A 16,332-nucleotide genomic window follows, 5' to 3' on the forward strand; every position below is an offset into this window, starting at 1 on the left:
AACAGAGGGATCAATGTGTCCAGATTTTGAGAAGGTCAGAGACTTAAATGTATTTTCAAATCCTCAAAACTTAAATATCTACGGGCCAAAAATTCAAAGACTTATTTGTCTTTTTCTCTTATATTTAATAAAATAATTTTTAAAATTTAAAAATATTATAATAGACATAAATATAAGAAATAAATTTAAAAATTAGTTAATACATAATGTTATATTAGACTTTTTAATTTTAATAAGTATAAATCAATTTTAAAAATTTTGACTTAAAATACTTTCAAAAGTACATTTATTTTTTAAAAGCTGCAAGTATAAGTATATTAACTTTTTTATTTATTAAATATAAATGAAAAGCTTATACTTTTTATTTAAAAATATAAGTAGTTCTTCAAAATATTTTACCTTGTAATCACAGATTATTGTATATGTAAAAGCATCTAATTATATATTAAGATGCCAATAAAAACTATTTTTTATATTTATTATTTTAAATAATCATATAAAAAAACCTAATGTAATTGGACAAATTTATAAAATATTTTATATTATTAATATATCTAAAATAAATTTATATAATGAAACAAGTGAAGTATTGTTTTAATCTTTAAGATTTATCCTAAAAATCAAATAATCCTCAACATATTTTTATGTAATAATTTCTAATATTATTGGAAAGTTCTAAACTACTTTTGTCAAGTGACTTTAAATTTTGGATGGAATTGTCCCTAGTGCAAATTAGTTGTGAAAAAGTAGAAAAAATAATAATTATAAAATTAAATTAGGTAAAAAAAAAAGAAAAACAAATAATAATTGATGACTTTTTTATATAATTTAAAATTGCAATATCAAAATGAAATTAACATAATTAAAGATCAAACAAAGGAAATTGTAAAGCAGAGCAACATGCAATGCAATTATATTGGTAGGTTCAAATGAGAAGATTTCAAATAATTTAGTTTTTTACATTATTTATTTTTTTAGTTTTTATTTTATTTTATTTTATTAGCCTTGGAGACAATTTTGTCAATAAAATAAGGTTAGAAATTATTTTGATTTTTAACATAAATTTGAGAGACCAAATCAATACTTTATCTTAATAATAAGGGTTTATTTGGGTGGATTTTTATGAAAACAATTTTTTTCAAGTGATCTTTTGGAAAAAAAATTAAAAAAATAAAAGTAATTTTATATATAAATATCTCATATAAAAATATCTTTTTATCTAATAATTATGTTTAGATACAACAACATAAAAACATTTTTTATTTAGGGTAAAGTATACTTTTTGTCCTGAAGTTTAATAAAAATTTCAAAAATACTCCTAAGTTTTATTTTATTTCAATTTTGTCCCAATAGTTTTCGATTTGCATCGAATATACTCATAACGGCTAATTTTTCAAAAAATCTAAGACTAATTCAACAACAATTTCATAAAAACAATATTCAACTCAAGCAAATCAAGAATAATTTTCATGTATTTTTGTTAGATTGGTTTTAAATTTTTTAAAAATTTAGCCGTCAGGAGTATATTTGATGCAAATCAAAAATTTTTGGGACAAATTGAAACAAAATAAAACTTAGAGGTATTTTTAAAACTTTTGCCAAATTTCAAAGATAAAAAATATACTTTACTTTTTTATTTATTTATTAAGCTAAAAATATCTTTTAAAAAATATAAATTGTAACTTCTAAAAAAAACTTTTTTTTCCTAATAATTTTACTATTATTACTAAAATTTTGCCAAACATACTAAAAATTAAAAAAAAAAAATTATTCATTTTCTAATAGCTTAATCGCACCCAAACAAACTTTGAAACTGACCAAAATAATAATAATATACAATATTCCTTTACCTTAAAGTAGGTATATATAAATTCCCCTTTATTGAATAAGAAGACTAGACTTGAGTCTCACGAGAAAATCTAATTAATAGTAACATGTTACCACCGTCCTTGTGTTCAATCATAAATGCTTCAATTAAGCAAAGAAGAAACATGAAAAGAGGGAGCAATCTCCTTGAAACTAAACAGTAAACACCTTTTTCTATGTAGGTAATGCTAATTTTGCTACTAGTTCTTTTTCCAGCACAAGGGTTACAATTAATCCTCCAATGGTTTTCTCATAACAGAATCTTTACTTATATAATATATCTTCAGTTACAGACAGATTTAGGTGCCCAATTGCACATACTCAATAATGGATGATTGTAACAGAATCAGAAGCTAAAAAACAAAGCCATTCAAAACTTGCTACTGAGAGTTGAAGCGGAAGGCTTCCCCAGATGCATACTTAGTCCTCATACTGTAGTGATCAAACTTGGGATTGTTGTAATCAACGGTCCTTGTCTCGGCCGGTTTTGGCTCGGCCCTGACTGCTCCGTAAACAACTTCTCCGCTCTTTTCTCGCGACCTATGTCTTGGCCTTTCTTTCGGGACCTTAGATTTAGTGTACGGTGGGATTTCAGTTGATCCGTAGAATTCAGCATACTCGGCTCGTTTAGACGATGAATGATGCTTACTTGACAAAGAGGGATCCTTGGAACTGCTTGATTTTATCTTCCGGGGCTTCATTTCTGAGTGTTTCTCAGCTGTGCTTGAAGTATGGACCTGCCGAGGTTCTGTAGGAGTAGCAGGATGCCGAGTTCCAGTAAGAGGAGCAGGAGCTGGAGCACTTTGCCTATTGACCAAGGGAGGTTGCTGCACTTCATCTTCAGGCATCTTGAGACGATCTTTCAGTGGTGTTAGGCCTCTCGTGGGGCCGTTCGATTTGAGACGCGAGGGTATGAATTGAGTGAATGCACCAGCCAATGCTTCAAGGGATAGCTTAGAAAGATCAACAAGAAGTTGCCCAAAAGATGGCCATCCCGGCTCCTCTTTAGAGTTCTCCAGGATCGGCATGGTTTTCTCATGGCTTGCATGCGCTTTGAACTCTCCTTCCGATGGTCGCTGCAAGGTTAATGGAGTGTAATAAATCATATACGTCTGAAAATTCTATTACAAATCTTATTGAAGCGAAGTGGACATACAGATACTACAGTTTTGGAGAAGAACGAAGGACCGAATCCCTGCTGAAGCATGCACGTCGCATATCCCAATATGATAGCACCAACAACTGTAAGGATATCTGCAGTAAAAACCCACAAAATCGGCAATCAGAAAAATAGTGGGCGATGGGGAGAGACTAAATTAAGATGCAGCTACTAGACAAGATTTCAGACCCGTATTCCACATTATTTTCCTTCTTGGCTGAGTACAGCAAACTCACATGTCCCAAAAGCGCCTACCAATTTAAATATTTTATGTACTAAACCCTTGCTTAAAACAACAACAACAAAGCCTTGTCCCACTAAGTGGGGTCGGCTAAACCCTTGCTTAAAACGAAAAGAAAAAAAAACAAAGAGCTACAATTCTAGAGATATTATGAGATTAAATAAATTCAATGTTACATAGATCAGGAATTGCATACTTGCATTTGAAGAGTGAACATACTAGACCAAAGAGGATTAGGTTAAATGCATTAGAGAGAAGATTGCCACTGCCTATTTGGAAGATATGGTAGACCTTTTATCTTAGGCTTTATGGTAGGACGATATGGAAATGTTTAATCTATGTAGCCAACCCATCACACAGGGAAGAAGCCTTGGTTGTTGCTAACTAGGTATTGTTGTATGCATTAAATAAACTCAAGGTGTCTTTGTGAATTTCATTTTGAAGGGAAGGAAGGGGGTTTACTCACTGTTCCATTTCCCTCCACTTATGGAATACGACACAGTATTTAAGACTAGGAGTCAAGGACTGAGTAGACCCTTCAGTTAAATGAACTAAATTATTCAAAATTTTCCTGTATTGTTATGACATGTTTGGAATATGCAGGAAAAGTACCAGATAGTTATGATCTTATATCGAGATATAATTTGAATAACAAAAACATATCAAACTGAAAGTAAGACTTTGAACCTGTACTGGAAACTGAACTTGATTGAGAATCACAATCCTCCTGTTCAAGGGAGATTTGCCGAAGAGCAGCATTTCCTCTATCAATGACCAACAAGGAACAGGTGGGCCTAACGTATATAACATCAAAATCATTTGAGAATTTAGCATCCTCACTTGGTCCATCTCTATAGCCTGCAACAGTTGACTTCCCACCAGCGATGGTTGTCACACCTTTAACAACAATTGCAAAGATCATTAACATTATCCTTCCTCACCATTTCCACTAATCATTATCTGAAATAAACAATCATACAATCGTGTATTATGCATGCAGGGAAACTTCCAGATTCAAAGGAACTTCATATTGCATCTCTGGTAAGGCCTCTATATTGAGTTGCTATTATGACTCTTATGTTAAAACTTCATTCTACCATAGAGCATGTTATTCCAAACTAATTCCAGAAATATTTTTAAGTCAATTAACACTTACCAGCATCGCCGATCTTTCTGATGGCCATATTCTGAGTGTCAGCAACATAAACATTCCCTTTATCATCCATGGTTATGCCTTTGGGATGATTAAAACGAGCGTCACTTGGCTTTCCATCCACATGCCCAGTGTGACCCTGAAATGATCCAGCCACCAATCTTCCTCTACTATCTGAAGTACAGGAGAACAATAACAGGAGGAACAAGTAAGTAAAAGCAAAATACAGACCTAAATAAATTATGTGAAAATAGGAATATCCTAGGGACAAATTATGTATATGTTACTATTTAGCAAATCAAATTTGCTATGAATAGTTATTATAAGAATCAAAGTTCAAGAGGATAAGAGCAACCATACATTGCGACAATGGCGGGGTAATTTTAACAATGTTGCTATTGGTTGCATCCACAGCATAGAGTTCGCCATCTTCCTCAGACACACGGATCCTATGAGGAATGACCCCAATTTCATTTCCTTCCACAACAGTCTCAACTACATAGCCATTCTCAAATTGAAGAACACTCCCATCTGAAAAGGAAAAAGAATAATAACAACAACAAAGTACACTTACATTTACATACTAAACCATAAGAATGTGATGTACCACACAAATCACGAAGCTATTATTATTATCATCACTGCAAAATGAACCTGAATTTGGCGTCTTGGAGGCACTAGACCTTGTCCATTTGAGAAGTGAAGAAAGATGGTTAATCAATGGCCCTGATTTACCAACATTAATTAAATTAATTATCAAGCTAAAAAACGAAAAAAAGAAAGAAAGAAAGAAAGAAAAGCATACCCACTTTTGAAAAAAAAAACATGCAAAGTAAGAAGGGAATCAATTGGCACTCATCAACATAAAGCAAAAAGATTCAAAATTTAGCAGAGCCCATTAAAGAAATTGGGAAATCGAACTAATTAAAGAAACCGGGACACTGAAATTTTCCTTGGCTTTTCATATTTTTGGGGTTACCTGCAGGAGCAGCTTGAGCTTGAAATCGAAGAGAGAAGTAAGCGGCAAGTGCAATGAGAGAATACAATAACAGAACACTGTTCCTCCTCATAGTAACTCACCCAATGATCGAAGGAGAGGGTGGGTGGGGAAGAAGTGTTGTATGATTTCTGTTGTGTTTGTGTAAACTTGTTACTTTGAGTTTGAGAAGAAGCTATGGAAGAGGAATGAAGTGATGAAGTAACATTTTTTGGTGCGCAACTAGCAAGTGGATTCTTCTTCTACCACTGGCACTTTGCTGCCACAACACTATTTCCCTCTTCGATGCTTCTCTCTCTCCCCATCCCTCCCTTCCTCTTTCTGCTTTTTCTACAAAAAAGCTTTTAAGTATAATAACAATATTTAAGTGTATTATTGTTAATTTGAATAAAGCAAACTTTATTGGCTATTACAGAAAGGATAAAGTCCAGTTTGTTTTAATTTTATCCTCGTAATTTTGATTGGTTTTAATTATAGGTAAACCACCAAAATCGCCTACAATTTTTTAAAATATAAAAATATTCTCTATTTGTGATAATAGTAAAAATAAAAATATTATTTGTATATTAAAATTAGTCACTAAGTCATAAATATATTTATGTATAAATACATATGTAATTTAATTTATTTTCAATGTGTATTTATATTTCATCATGTATTTTATACTGATAGTTAATTTTAGTTGCTGATTTTGGTATACACATAACATAATTCTACTAAAAATATCTTGAAAATATTAATTGTAGGGTTAACTAACAAAAACGAATTATTCAAACGCTGACAAAAATACATCCGAATTTTACTATCGAAAAAAAATGTCTTTAAATAATTTTTGGTGACTGTTTAAATAATTTAAAAATACAACAAAAATACTCAACAGTAAATATGTATTTTTAAAAAATACTTTAGAGATTGAATTTTGATTCAATTTTTTGCAAACATGATTAGAAATATGAGATATTATTATTCTTAAAATTTGATAATTTTTTACTAAATATATATTTTTGTGATTTTTTAAAAGTATTATTGGTTGCTAACAAAAAAATTATAAAAAATTATTTATTTAACAAAAAATCACCAAATTTTAAGGATAATAATATCTCATTTTTCTAATCATGTTTGCAAAAAATTGCATCAAAATTCAATCTCTAATGTATTTTTGAGAAGTACATATTTAATGTGAGATAATCTTGCAAAAAAACTAACATTAAATATGTATTTCTCAAAAAATACATTAGAGATTGAATTTTAATACGATTTTTTGCAAGCATGATTAGAAAAATGGGATATTATTATTCTTAAAATTTGATGATTTTTTGTTAAGTATATATTATTTTGTGATTTTTTAAAAGTATTATTGGTTATTAACAAAATAATTATAAAAAATATATATATACTTAACAAAAAATCACCAAATTTTAAGGATAATAATATCTTAATTTTATAATTATTTTTGTAAAAAATTGCATCAAAATTTAATCTCTAAGATATTTTTTGAAAATATATATTTACTATTGGCCATTTTTGTTGTGTTTTTTAAATTATTCAAAGACATTTTTATCGATAATAAAATTCAGGTGCATTTTTGTTCGCGTTTGAATAATTTGAATGCGTTTTTGTGGTTAACCCTTAATTGTAACATCTCAATTCTTAGTAGATTATACTGTAGTTACATAGTATTAATTGCTAATTGTTATTAATCATGTATTTGAATTTTGTTATCGATAAAAATATTTTTAAATAATTTTAGGGGTAAAGTATTAAATTGGTTTTTTATATTTGAGCATAATTTTATTTTGGTTCTTAAGGTTTAAAGTGTCCTATTTGAATATAAAAAAGTTTCATTTAGTTTCAATATAGTCTCATGAGGTCAGAGTTAAATAATTAACAGAATGTTCTACATAACAACAATACAAGAACAAGGTCGATAATTTGGAGAACAATTACAAGTTCTAGAGACACAAAATCAAACCGTAGATGTATCAATACATTTATTTATCATGCTCTTTAGTTTTATAGAAAATATTTCATTTAAATTGAGAAGAATGATAAATAAATGTATTGATGCATCCACGGTTGATTTTGTGCCTCTAGAATTTGTACTTGTTCTCCAGATTATCAACCTTGTTTAGGACATTATTAACTTTGACCTCACGATGAAACTACATTGAGCTAAATAATTTTTTTTTGGATTTAAATATGACACTTTAAATCTTAAAGACCAAGATAGGATTATGTCCAAATGTAGGAGGCCAATTTAGTGCTTTATCGTGATTTTAAAATATGGTAAAAATATCTAACATTAAATATGTATTCTCAAAAAATATTTTAAAGATTAAATTTTGATACGATTTTTTGCAAATATGATTGAAAAAATAAGATAATTTTTTGCTAAGTATATATATTTTTTGTCAATAATTAATAATATTTTTTAAATTTAAAAATAAAATATTGAAATTAAATTTTTATTCTTTTTGTGTGTAATAATTATTTAAATATTTTTAAAAATTTTAGATTAAATACATAAATAATTTATTAAATATAAAAATTATTTGCTACTTAAAAAAGATAATTTTTTAAATACTTTTATCAAATTTTTAAATTATTTAAAAATATTTTTATAAATAATAAAATTTAGATATTTTTTTATCAATAATAAAATTATTCAAGTCAGTTTTTTGTAGTTTACTCTTATATTAATATATGAGTATGTTGTATTGAACGTAAACAATTAATAAATAGAAAAAGATTATTATCATACATTACGAGACAGATAGAAGAATAAATAGCAAAATATACATATAACAATTAGAACTATGAATTCGTAAACAGTCGCTTATCATATAACATGTTATCAAACAAATTCACATACCATACATTATTAAGGTTACATTTGGAAGAGAGCCGGACACTGATATTAAAATTAAAATATAGAAACTGAAATATATAGATTGAAAAATACAAATTAAATTAAATTTTTGTATTATATTTGATGTAAAATATACTAAATTAAGTTATGTTTAAATATTATATTTGATTTAAAATAATATAAAAATTAAAGAATAGATTTCGAATTTAAAAAATTAAATAAAAATATTTTTAAAAAATGTTATTAAAATTAAATTTTAGTCTATTTGTCTCTATTTTCTAGAAGTACTGAAAGGATTAAAATTAAATTTTGTATTTTAAAATTAAAATTTTAATTCTAATCTCTAATTGTTAAATACAATACTAAATTTCAGTTCATTAATTTTAATTTTAGTATCTGAAAACAAATACTACAATAAAAAATAATGTGATTAACAATCTGATTAACAAAATCAGAAATAGAAGCAGAATTGGAACCCTGGAGAGGATAGGTTTTCCAAAACTTGCGAAAATCGGCGATGGTGGTGATGGAGAAAACCTGGCGGAGGACGCCGCCGTTGCGGTGACAGCGGCATAGGAGGAAGAGAGTGTGGTCGAGGGGACACTCGTTGAGGGGCTAGGCAGTGGCGGTGCAAATGACGGGGCGGAGGTTGTCGCAGAGGAGCTGGACCTTCTTGGCGAGTTTGGCGCAGTCACGTCTCCTCTCTCCCTTGAGAGCTCTCTCTCCCTCTGGTTCTGATTCCTGACAGCGATGGCAGCTCTAAGCCTCGTTGGCACCGTTCCCCCTTCCCCATCTTCCTTTCTTTCCCTTCTTCTTCCCTTTCCTCTTCTTCTTCCCTCTCCCCCACGCGTGATTCCATTCTCCTTCTCTTTTTTTATTTTATATTTTTTTGTTAGGGTTAATTTGGTAATAAAATTTAAAATTTAAATAAAATGGACAATTTTAAAACCAAGTTAAACTTTAGGAACGATTTTATATGCAAAAAAAAAATTGGTGACGAAAAAATTTTTGGCCTATACCTTAGGGACCAAAATCATACTTAACCAAAAAATATCTAAGAATTACCATTGCTGAAAACAATAATTTGATACGTGTATGCTCAAGGAATTAAAAGCTAAGCTTCCAAGAAAGTGAAGAATACCCAAACCAAAAAACTTTCAATCACAGCTTAAACTAAAATTCACAATTCCCTTATATTGAAGCAGCAAGTAGGAGTAGAAACAAGCTAGGCTAGATTTTACTCTTAATAGACCAGGCCTGTAATAGAGTATATTGGCCTAAATATGACCTGTAGCTTGATATAAACTTTTTAATGAGTATGAGTTTGGCCTGTTGTCAAATCTGGCCTAACTTGAAGCCTGTTAATAAGCCTTTTTTTAATAAATAATTAAATTTAAGGTATAATTTAACTTTTAAAATTATAAAATATAAAATATAATTTAAAAAAATAAAAATACACCTATATAATTAAAGAGACATATGGCTTAGTGGATAAAAGCATTTTAATATTATATAAAACCTAAGTTTAAACCTTTCCTATTACATTTTTACTAGTATAATAAAATTTTACATATATCTTTGCAGGCCTAGGCCGACAGACTATTTCGAAAGCCTAGGCCTTTTTAAAGAACTTAGGCTTTCTAAATAGTCTAAGCCTATTTTCTATCAAGATAGGCCAAGCTACTGGCCGCTTGACCTTTTTTTTACCCCTAACAACAAGCAACTTTGAAAATCAAAGCACCAAAAATTAGTTTTCACGTAAAAGATTCAGATCACCAATTCTAACCAGAAATAAAATCAAATTCTAAGAATAAAGGAGTTTAAAACAGTGATGATTGGAGAAAAAAATTCCAAAAAATACCATCCGCTAGGGCTGGAACTCAAACACATATGAAGGAAAGAGGGAGAAAAAATGAAGTACCCGAACTAGAAGACACAAGCAACGAAACTAGAACAGACGACGGTTAGAGCCTAGCAGAACAGAGGCAGCGCGACAGAAATGGAACAAAGGCGACACATCTTGAAGAAGAGAGAAGATATGGAGGCTTCGGGCTTTTTGGGTCTGGGAGTGAATATCTCATGAGGTCACGAGGAGGAGTTGAGGAAGACGAAGACGACTGTAGCCGATATGTTGAGTTTAATAAAGAATCAATGATATTTTAGTCACTATGGATGATACTTTGAGTCATGTGTAATTCTATTTATTTCAGGTAGCATTCGGATGGATTTGATGGAGTTTCTATAGAAAAAGAGAAGGAAGCGAATGATGCTGTCAACCCTGACCTCTCTGCACTCAAACCTGAATAACTCGAGCTATAGAGGTTCAACGAACGTGATTCTAGTGGCGTTGGAAATCTAACTTTAAGAGCTTTCCAATGATATATAATAGTTCATACTTCTCTTCCATCAACTTTGCAAGGGCTGCGCCTAACTTGAGAAAATTCAAGTTAGGCGCAAGACACAACAACAAAACGCAAGATTGGTTGATTCCTTCAAGTTAGGCGCATGTGCATTCAAGTTAGGCGCATGCCTTACTCACACACACCAAGTTAAGCGCATGGATCCACAAGTAAGGCGCCAACACCATCTACCAAGTGAAGTTAGGCACAACTCTCCATCAAGTTAGGTGCCATCTATATGAATCAAGGTGGTCTCAGCGCTCAATCAAAGGAATGCTGTGAAGATCTTTATTTATTTTTTATTAAATTTAATTTATTTATAAATAGGAAAAGATATTATTTAGTCTTAGAAAATATATTTTACATTAATTAGGATTAGATATAAAAGAGAAAAGAATCAGCCCTTTGGGCTAATCTCTTCTCTTCTACCTCATTCCATAATTTACAGTTTTTTTACGAATCCTAGTTTTCTCTCTGAACCATGAGCAACTAAACCTCCACTGTTAAGGTTAGGAGCTCTATCTATTGTATGGATTGATACTATTATTTTTCTATTTTAATTCATGTACTGATTTATAATTCAAGAATTGTTTTTGTTCTTTATTTTATGAATTTGGGTGGAACGGAAGTATGACCCTTATTCTAATTGAGTTCTTGTATAACTTGGAAAAGCTCTTTACTTAAACAATAGCTTGAAAACATATTCTCCTAAATCTATAATTATCTGGACTTAACGGAATACGTGACATATAATCCTCTTATATTTGGGTAATTAGGATTTCTGTGGCATATAAACTAGAATTGAACTTCACCCTCTAATTGAAATTAAGTGACCAAGGAATTGGCGGTTGATAAATTTTAGAGGAGACTAAAAAGGTCTAAGGAATTAGGGTTTAGTCACCTATAGTTTTCCATGAATTAAATCTTGCATGATTAAAATAGTTAGTAGGAAAAGTCAATCAGGAAAATAGATAACTCTAAAGCCTTAACTGTTTCTTCATATATATTCTCAACTTATTTACTGCCTGTCTTATGTTTTATTGAATCTACTGTTTAATGCTTTTGAACTTTCAAACACCATTTTCTGTTTGTCTAAATAAATAAATTAATCAACTATTGTTTCTCGATCCATCAATCCTCGTGGGATCGACCCTTACTCACCTGAGGTATTATTTGGTACGACCCGGTGCACTTACCGGTTAGTTTGTGGGTTATAAATTCCACACTATGGTGCTAAACTAGTTTTCTGAACTTTACCATCTGATCTGAATTAATTGACCTTTTCTGTAGCGTTTTAGTAGGATTGGATGAGATTAAATCACTAAGAGATTAAGGTTTAATCACTTATGGTATGCCATAGAATGAACCATTCATTGTTAAAATATTTGGTAAGACGTTTTAATCCAGAAAGATAAACATCTCCGAGACCATAACTGTTTTCTCATCATTGTTTTACTATAGACTTATTTATTTGCTTTGTTTACTTGCTTTTTACTACTTATGCATTTTACACATATAACCATCTTTTACTATTTGCCTAACTAAGTCCAACAGGATAACTATTGCTTGCTCTATCTAACAATCTTCGTGGGATCGATCCTCACTCACCTAAGGTATTACTTGGACAACCTGGTGCACTTGCCGGTGAAGTTGTGCGAGTTCTAATTTCGTGCACCAAGTAGATATCCTAAATAACACATAGACACAACTCAGAAGCATACTCGGTCCATTCATCAGTCTCTATGGGAACGAGCTACTCTGATACCATAATATAACACTACCACACAAAGTTACGCTATAGTCGTAAATCAGAGGTGGTTAGGCATTACAACGCCTAAAAACAAAAATACATACATATATTCGAAAGGGATATAATATATCTAAGAGCATGTGAAGAAAGGATAACAAAACAATAATCGGGTCACTCACGAAATATTAAAGATAAAAGTGTAAAATACATAACAAAAGTTATATACATATACATAAGATTCAGAATAGATACATAAGTACTAGTCTCGACCTGCGAAGAAAAAGGCAGGCTAGAATATTACAGAACCGAAGTGTATAAAATACATCCTGTTTCTCTAAACCAAATCCTAAAAACATACCCAAAACATATGATTCACTCACTCAAGCCCTATGGCCACAATTCAATTTACAATTAACAATTTAGCCAACATCCATCAACAACTCTAATCAACGCATGTCCATAACTTATATAATTCAAATAAATTCTCACCAAACTTATTGAGACTTACCCAATCACGGCCTCTGGCCCAAAAATCTATCCAACACGAGCATAACTCACCCAATCACGACCTCTGACCCAATTTTTATATCAACAGCCATGATAGGCAATTAAACGCAACATTTATCAATTTCAATTACACACACACACACACACACACACACATTGCTCATCAAAACTCCAATTGTCAAAATCATAGCATATTACATCATTCAACACAATCATTTACACTAAACCATATATCATTAATCACATCCATCATTTAACCATCAACCAATACAAAATTCATACTAAACCATTAATCATTTACAACAACAATTATTTCATTCAACACTATCCTAAGGACAATTAACCTAGGTTTTCACATAATCTTATATAATATCTACCCAAAACTAAAACCCGTACCTTAATGACAACGGTTTTTCGACACTTGAATTTTCTTCCCGGATAGATCCAAGCCTCACTCAATCCTCCAAGCCTCCACAAGTGATCCAAAATCAATCCAAGCGTCAATTCAAGGCTCAACAAAAGCTCCATAACCACACCAAGCACCCAATCTACACAAAATCAACCAAGCAACTCTAATTTCACCAAATTTCACACATAGTTCAAACTAGGGTTTGCACATATAGAAAAAAATTCAAAGGAGGAAAGTTTTTTTACCTTGTACCACGTAACCTTGGGTCAAAACCTCGCTAGAAAAGGTGATTAAGCATCCCATAAACATCAAAATCATAATTTCTCAATACCACAACTACCAAAACGCGAAATCAGAGAAGAAACATAAAATGGGTCAAGGATTTCAAAATTTTTTTATCATAATAGTTAGATAAAATTGAAGAGAAAGGTGAGATGAATGCGTAGCCGCAAATGGATTGTCAATCGAAGCTTCGGTTTGAGATATATGTGAATTTGAGTGTGGGTGTGAATAGTGAACAAGGGTTTCCTCACTCTCTTCTCTTCTATCCGTGGATCTCTCTCAATGAAGGGGGAAGGATCTGAAATGTGCTAAGTATGGGGTTTAAGTATCATGAGCTTGGGTCCAAGTGATGGCCCGTTGTGATTTTAGCCTGTTTGGCCCTACTTAGGGCCAAAACCTTTAAGATAAGTGTTGGTTTTAAGATAAGTGTTTGGATTTTTATCCTAAATAATTTTCTTGTTATTTTTACAGTTCTAGCTTTCTCATATATAGCACTGGACAAACTAAAGTCGATATAGTTAATTTTTAGCGTCGATATGCATTTTTCACAATGAATTATATTTTTGCACTCAATTTTATTTTTTAAGTTAAATTCTCACCGATAATTTCTCAAATTATAAATTTTTAATTTCTTAACCTTTTTTTCTTATAATTAATTTATTATTAATTATTTATCATTTATCTGAGTTTTACAATTGAGACTCCTAAATCATAATTTATGAACATAACAAATTATAATAGATTACTCTCTCATTACTACCGTGACTGAATTTGAGAAAAGAGAAGACAGAAAATTCTTCTCACCTTTTGAATCAAGCATGAACATAGAAGTCATGAAATTTATCTTTTTTTCTCTTTATTTTTGTTCTGAAAGTGATAAAAATAATTTTTGGAGGGGAGAGAGAGAACTAGCATGATTTATGATGATAGAGAGATAAGGTTGGTTCAAAATTTCTTCTAAGGAATAAATCAAGAGTAATGATCATCTGAGCATAGATTTTTACTTTATCTCATCACGTGACTCATATATTAATGTTTATAGCACTGATATTCTTACTAGTTGAATTTTAGACTCGATAATCATATGATCTCAAAAAGCTACTTTTAACTTTTTGAGATGCTTGTTGACTTTTCAATAATAAAATATTTTTTTATTTTTATATTTTTTATTCTAGATTCGAGCTCGGCCTGTTAAGCTGAAGCGAACTATGTCATGCAAATTTTACAAATTCTAATCATAGAAATCTCAAAAAGTCATTTTACAGCAAAAACTGAATTGTTATATTAATTACAAAGCGCCATAAAAATAGGGTACAGTTACTTGAATTCTTTTTACTAAACTTTAAAGTTTTCGAATGAGAGAAAAGCTGAAAAATATCCCATCCATTTGAAGAATATAAAAAGATGCAAACTTATTCAAAGTTCTCCACTAATAGCATCAACCGTTTGTTCGCCTTTCCTTATTTGGTAACCAACTCCTTCAAATTTTTCTTTCAAATAATCTCAACAAAGACATCTGAAAAACATCAAATTAAAAATAATAGTTTATTATCCAAGCAATATTATAAGAAAACTAACCAAATAGAATATTCTCATGAAGCCATGCAGAATTCGTTAAAAAATTATTTTTTAATTTATTTACGAACAATATATATATTAATTATAATTACAAATAAAGCTATTTCATATTAAATGACTTATATAATGGTGATCTCATTTATTATCATAAATATTGAATTAAATAAGTCATTATTACTTTTGATTTGGAATTCGATGAGATTAAAAACTAGAGATACTATTTTATTTGGAATTTTAGGATTTAATTGGGGCCACACTCAATTATAAATAGTAACTTCAAGATTGTAGACCCCAACACAACAAAGTCACCTCTGTAGCTCTTTTTCCATCAGAGGAGTTGTGATTCAGCCCTATCAGGGATACATAAGACTTTGGTTGAGGAAGATCAAAAAACTTAACTCTCTTAATTATACTCACGAATTCAGGTACGCTTCCACGCTCTTAGGTATCTCTTTCTTAATGATTTAACATGGATAGTCTTGAGATTAAGAAAACCAAAATTTCTAACAAGTGGTATCAGAGCCTTCCATGCTTGAATCGTTAAAAGGTTCATTTTTTTAATCGTTCTTTTAACTGAAATGATTATATTTATTTTTGAGTAAATGGACAAAAGTACACATGAAAGATTTTTGAGATAACAAAATTACACATGACAAAATCAAAATTTTAATGTACACTCTAAAGATGACTAATGATGGACAAAACTAACCCACCGTCAGAGGAGCTCTGTTTTCGTTAAGTATAGTGTACACGAGGCCAATGATAAAGTGGTATGGCACTCTTTAGGATATTTGAGGTGAAAAATTCCAAATCTCTTTATTTCAAAATTATGAAAAGATCCTTGTTAAAGGCGAGAGCACCCTTATTATACCCCAATGTTAAAGCAGCAGAATTCCAAAAAAACATAAAAAAAATCCTAGTGGAGTTGATACATCTTTTTTCACAAGTGTTATCGTCATCATTCATCCTTCCGTCAAAGAAAGCAAGTATTGTTTGTAGTCTTCATTAGTCTACATGTTGCTGAAAGGTGGTCCCAGTGACAGGACTTTGTGTGGGATGAGTGAAAAGTTTTCGTTAATGACTCGACAATAACGAAAGTAAGAATTCACTATCATCAATATT

General features: G+C 30.6%; 1 protein-coding gene across 1 annotated transcript; it reads right to left on the reverse strand.

Moving 5' to 3' along the window:
- Window positions 1–2,013: 2,013 nt before the first annotated feature.
- Window positions 2,014–5,766, reverse strand: LOC112703590 (uncharacterized). Its single transcript, XM_025755120.2, has 7 exons — window positions 5,399–5,766; window positions 5,074–5,145; window positions 4,780–4,950; window positions 4,423–4,593; window positions 3,954–4,163; window positions 3,023–3,120; window positions 2,014–2,942 (listed from the first exon to the last, which is right to left on the reverse strand). The coding sequence occupies exons 1-7, from the start codon at window positions 5,487–5,489 to the stop codon at window positions 2,247–2,249; spliced, it is 1,509 nt and encodes a 502-aa protein (XP_025610905.1). The 5' UTR covers window positions 5,490–5,766; the 3' UTR covers window positions 2,014–2,246.
- Between the last annotated feature and the right edge of the window lie 10,566 nt (window positions 5,767–16,332).

This window comes from Arachis hypogaea, chromosome 7 (genome assembly GCF_003086295.3).
Source record: "Arachis hypogaea cultivar Tifrunner chromosome 7, arahy.Tifrunner.gnm2.J5K5, whole genome shotgun sequence".
Classification (NCBI taxonomy): Eukaryota; Viridiplantae; Streptophyta; class Magnoliopsida; order Fabales; family Fabaceae; genus Arachis; species Arachis hypogaea.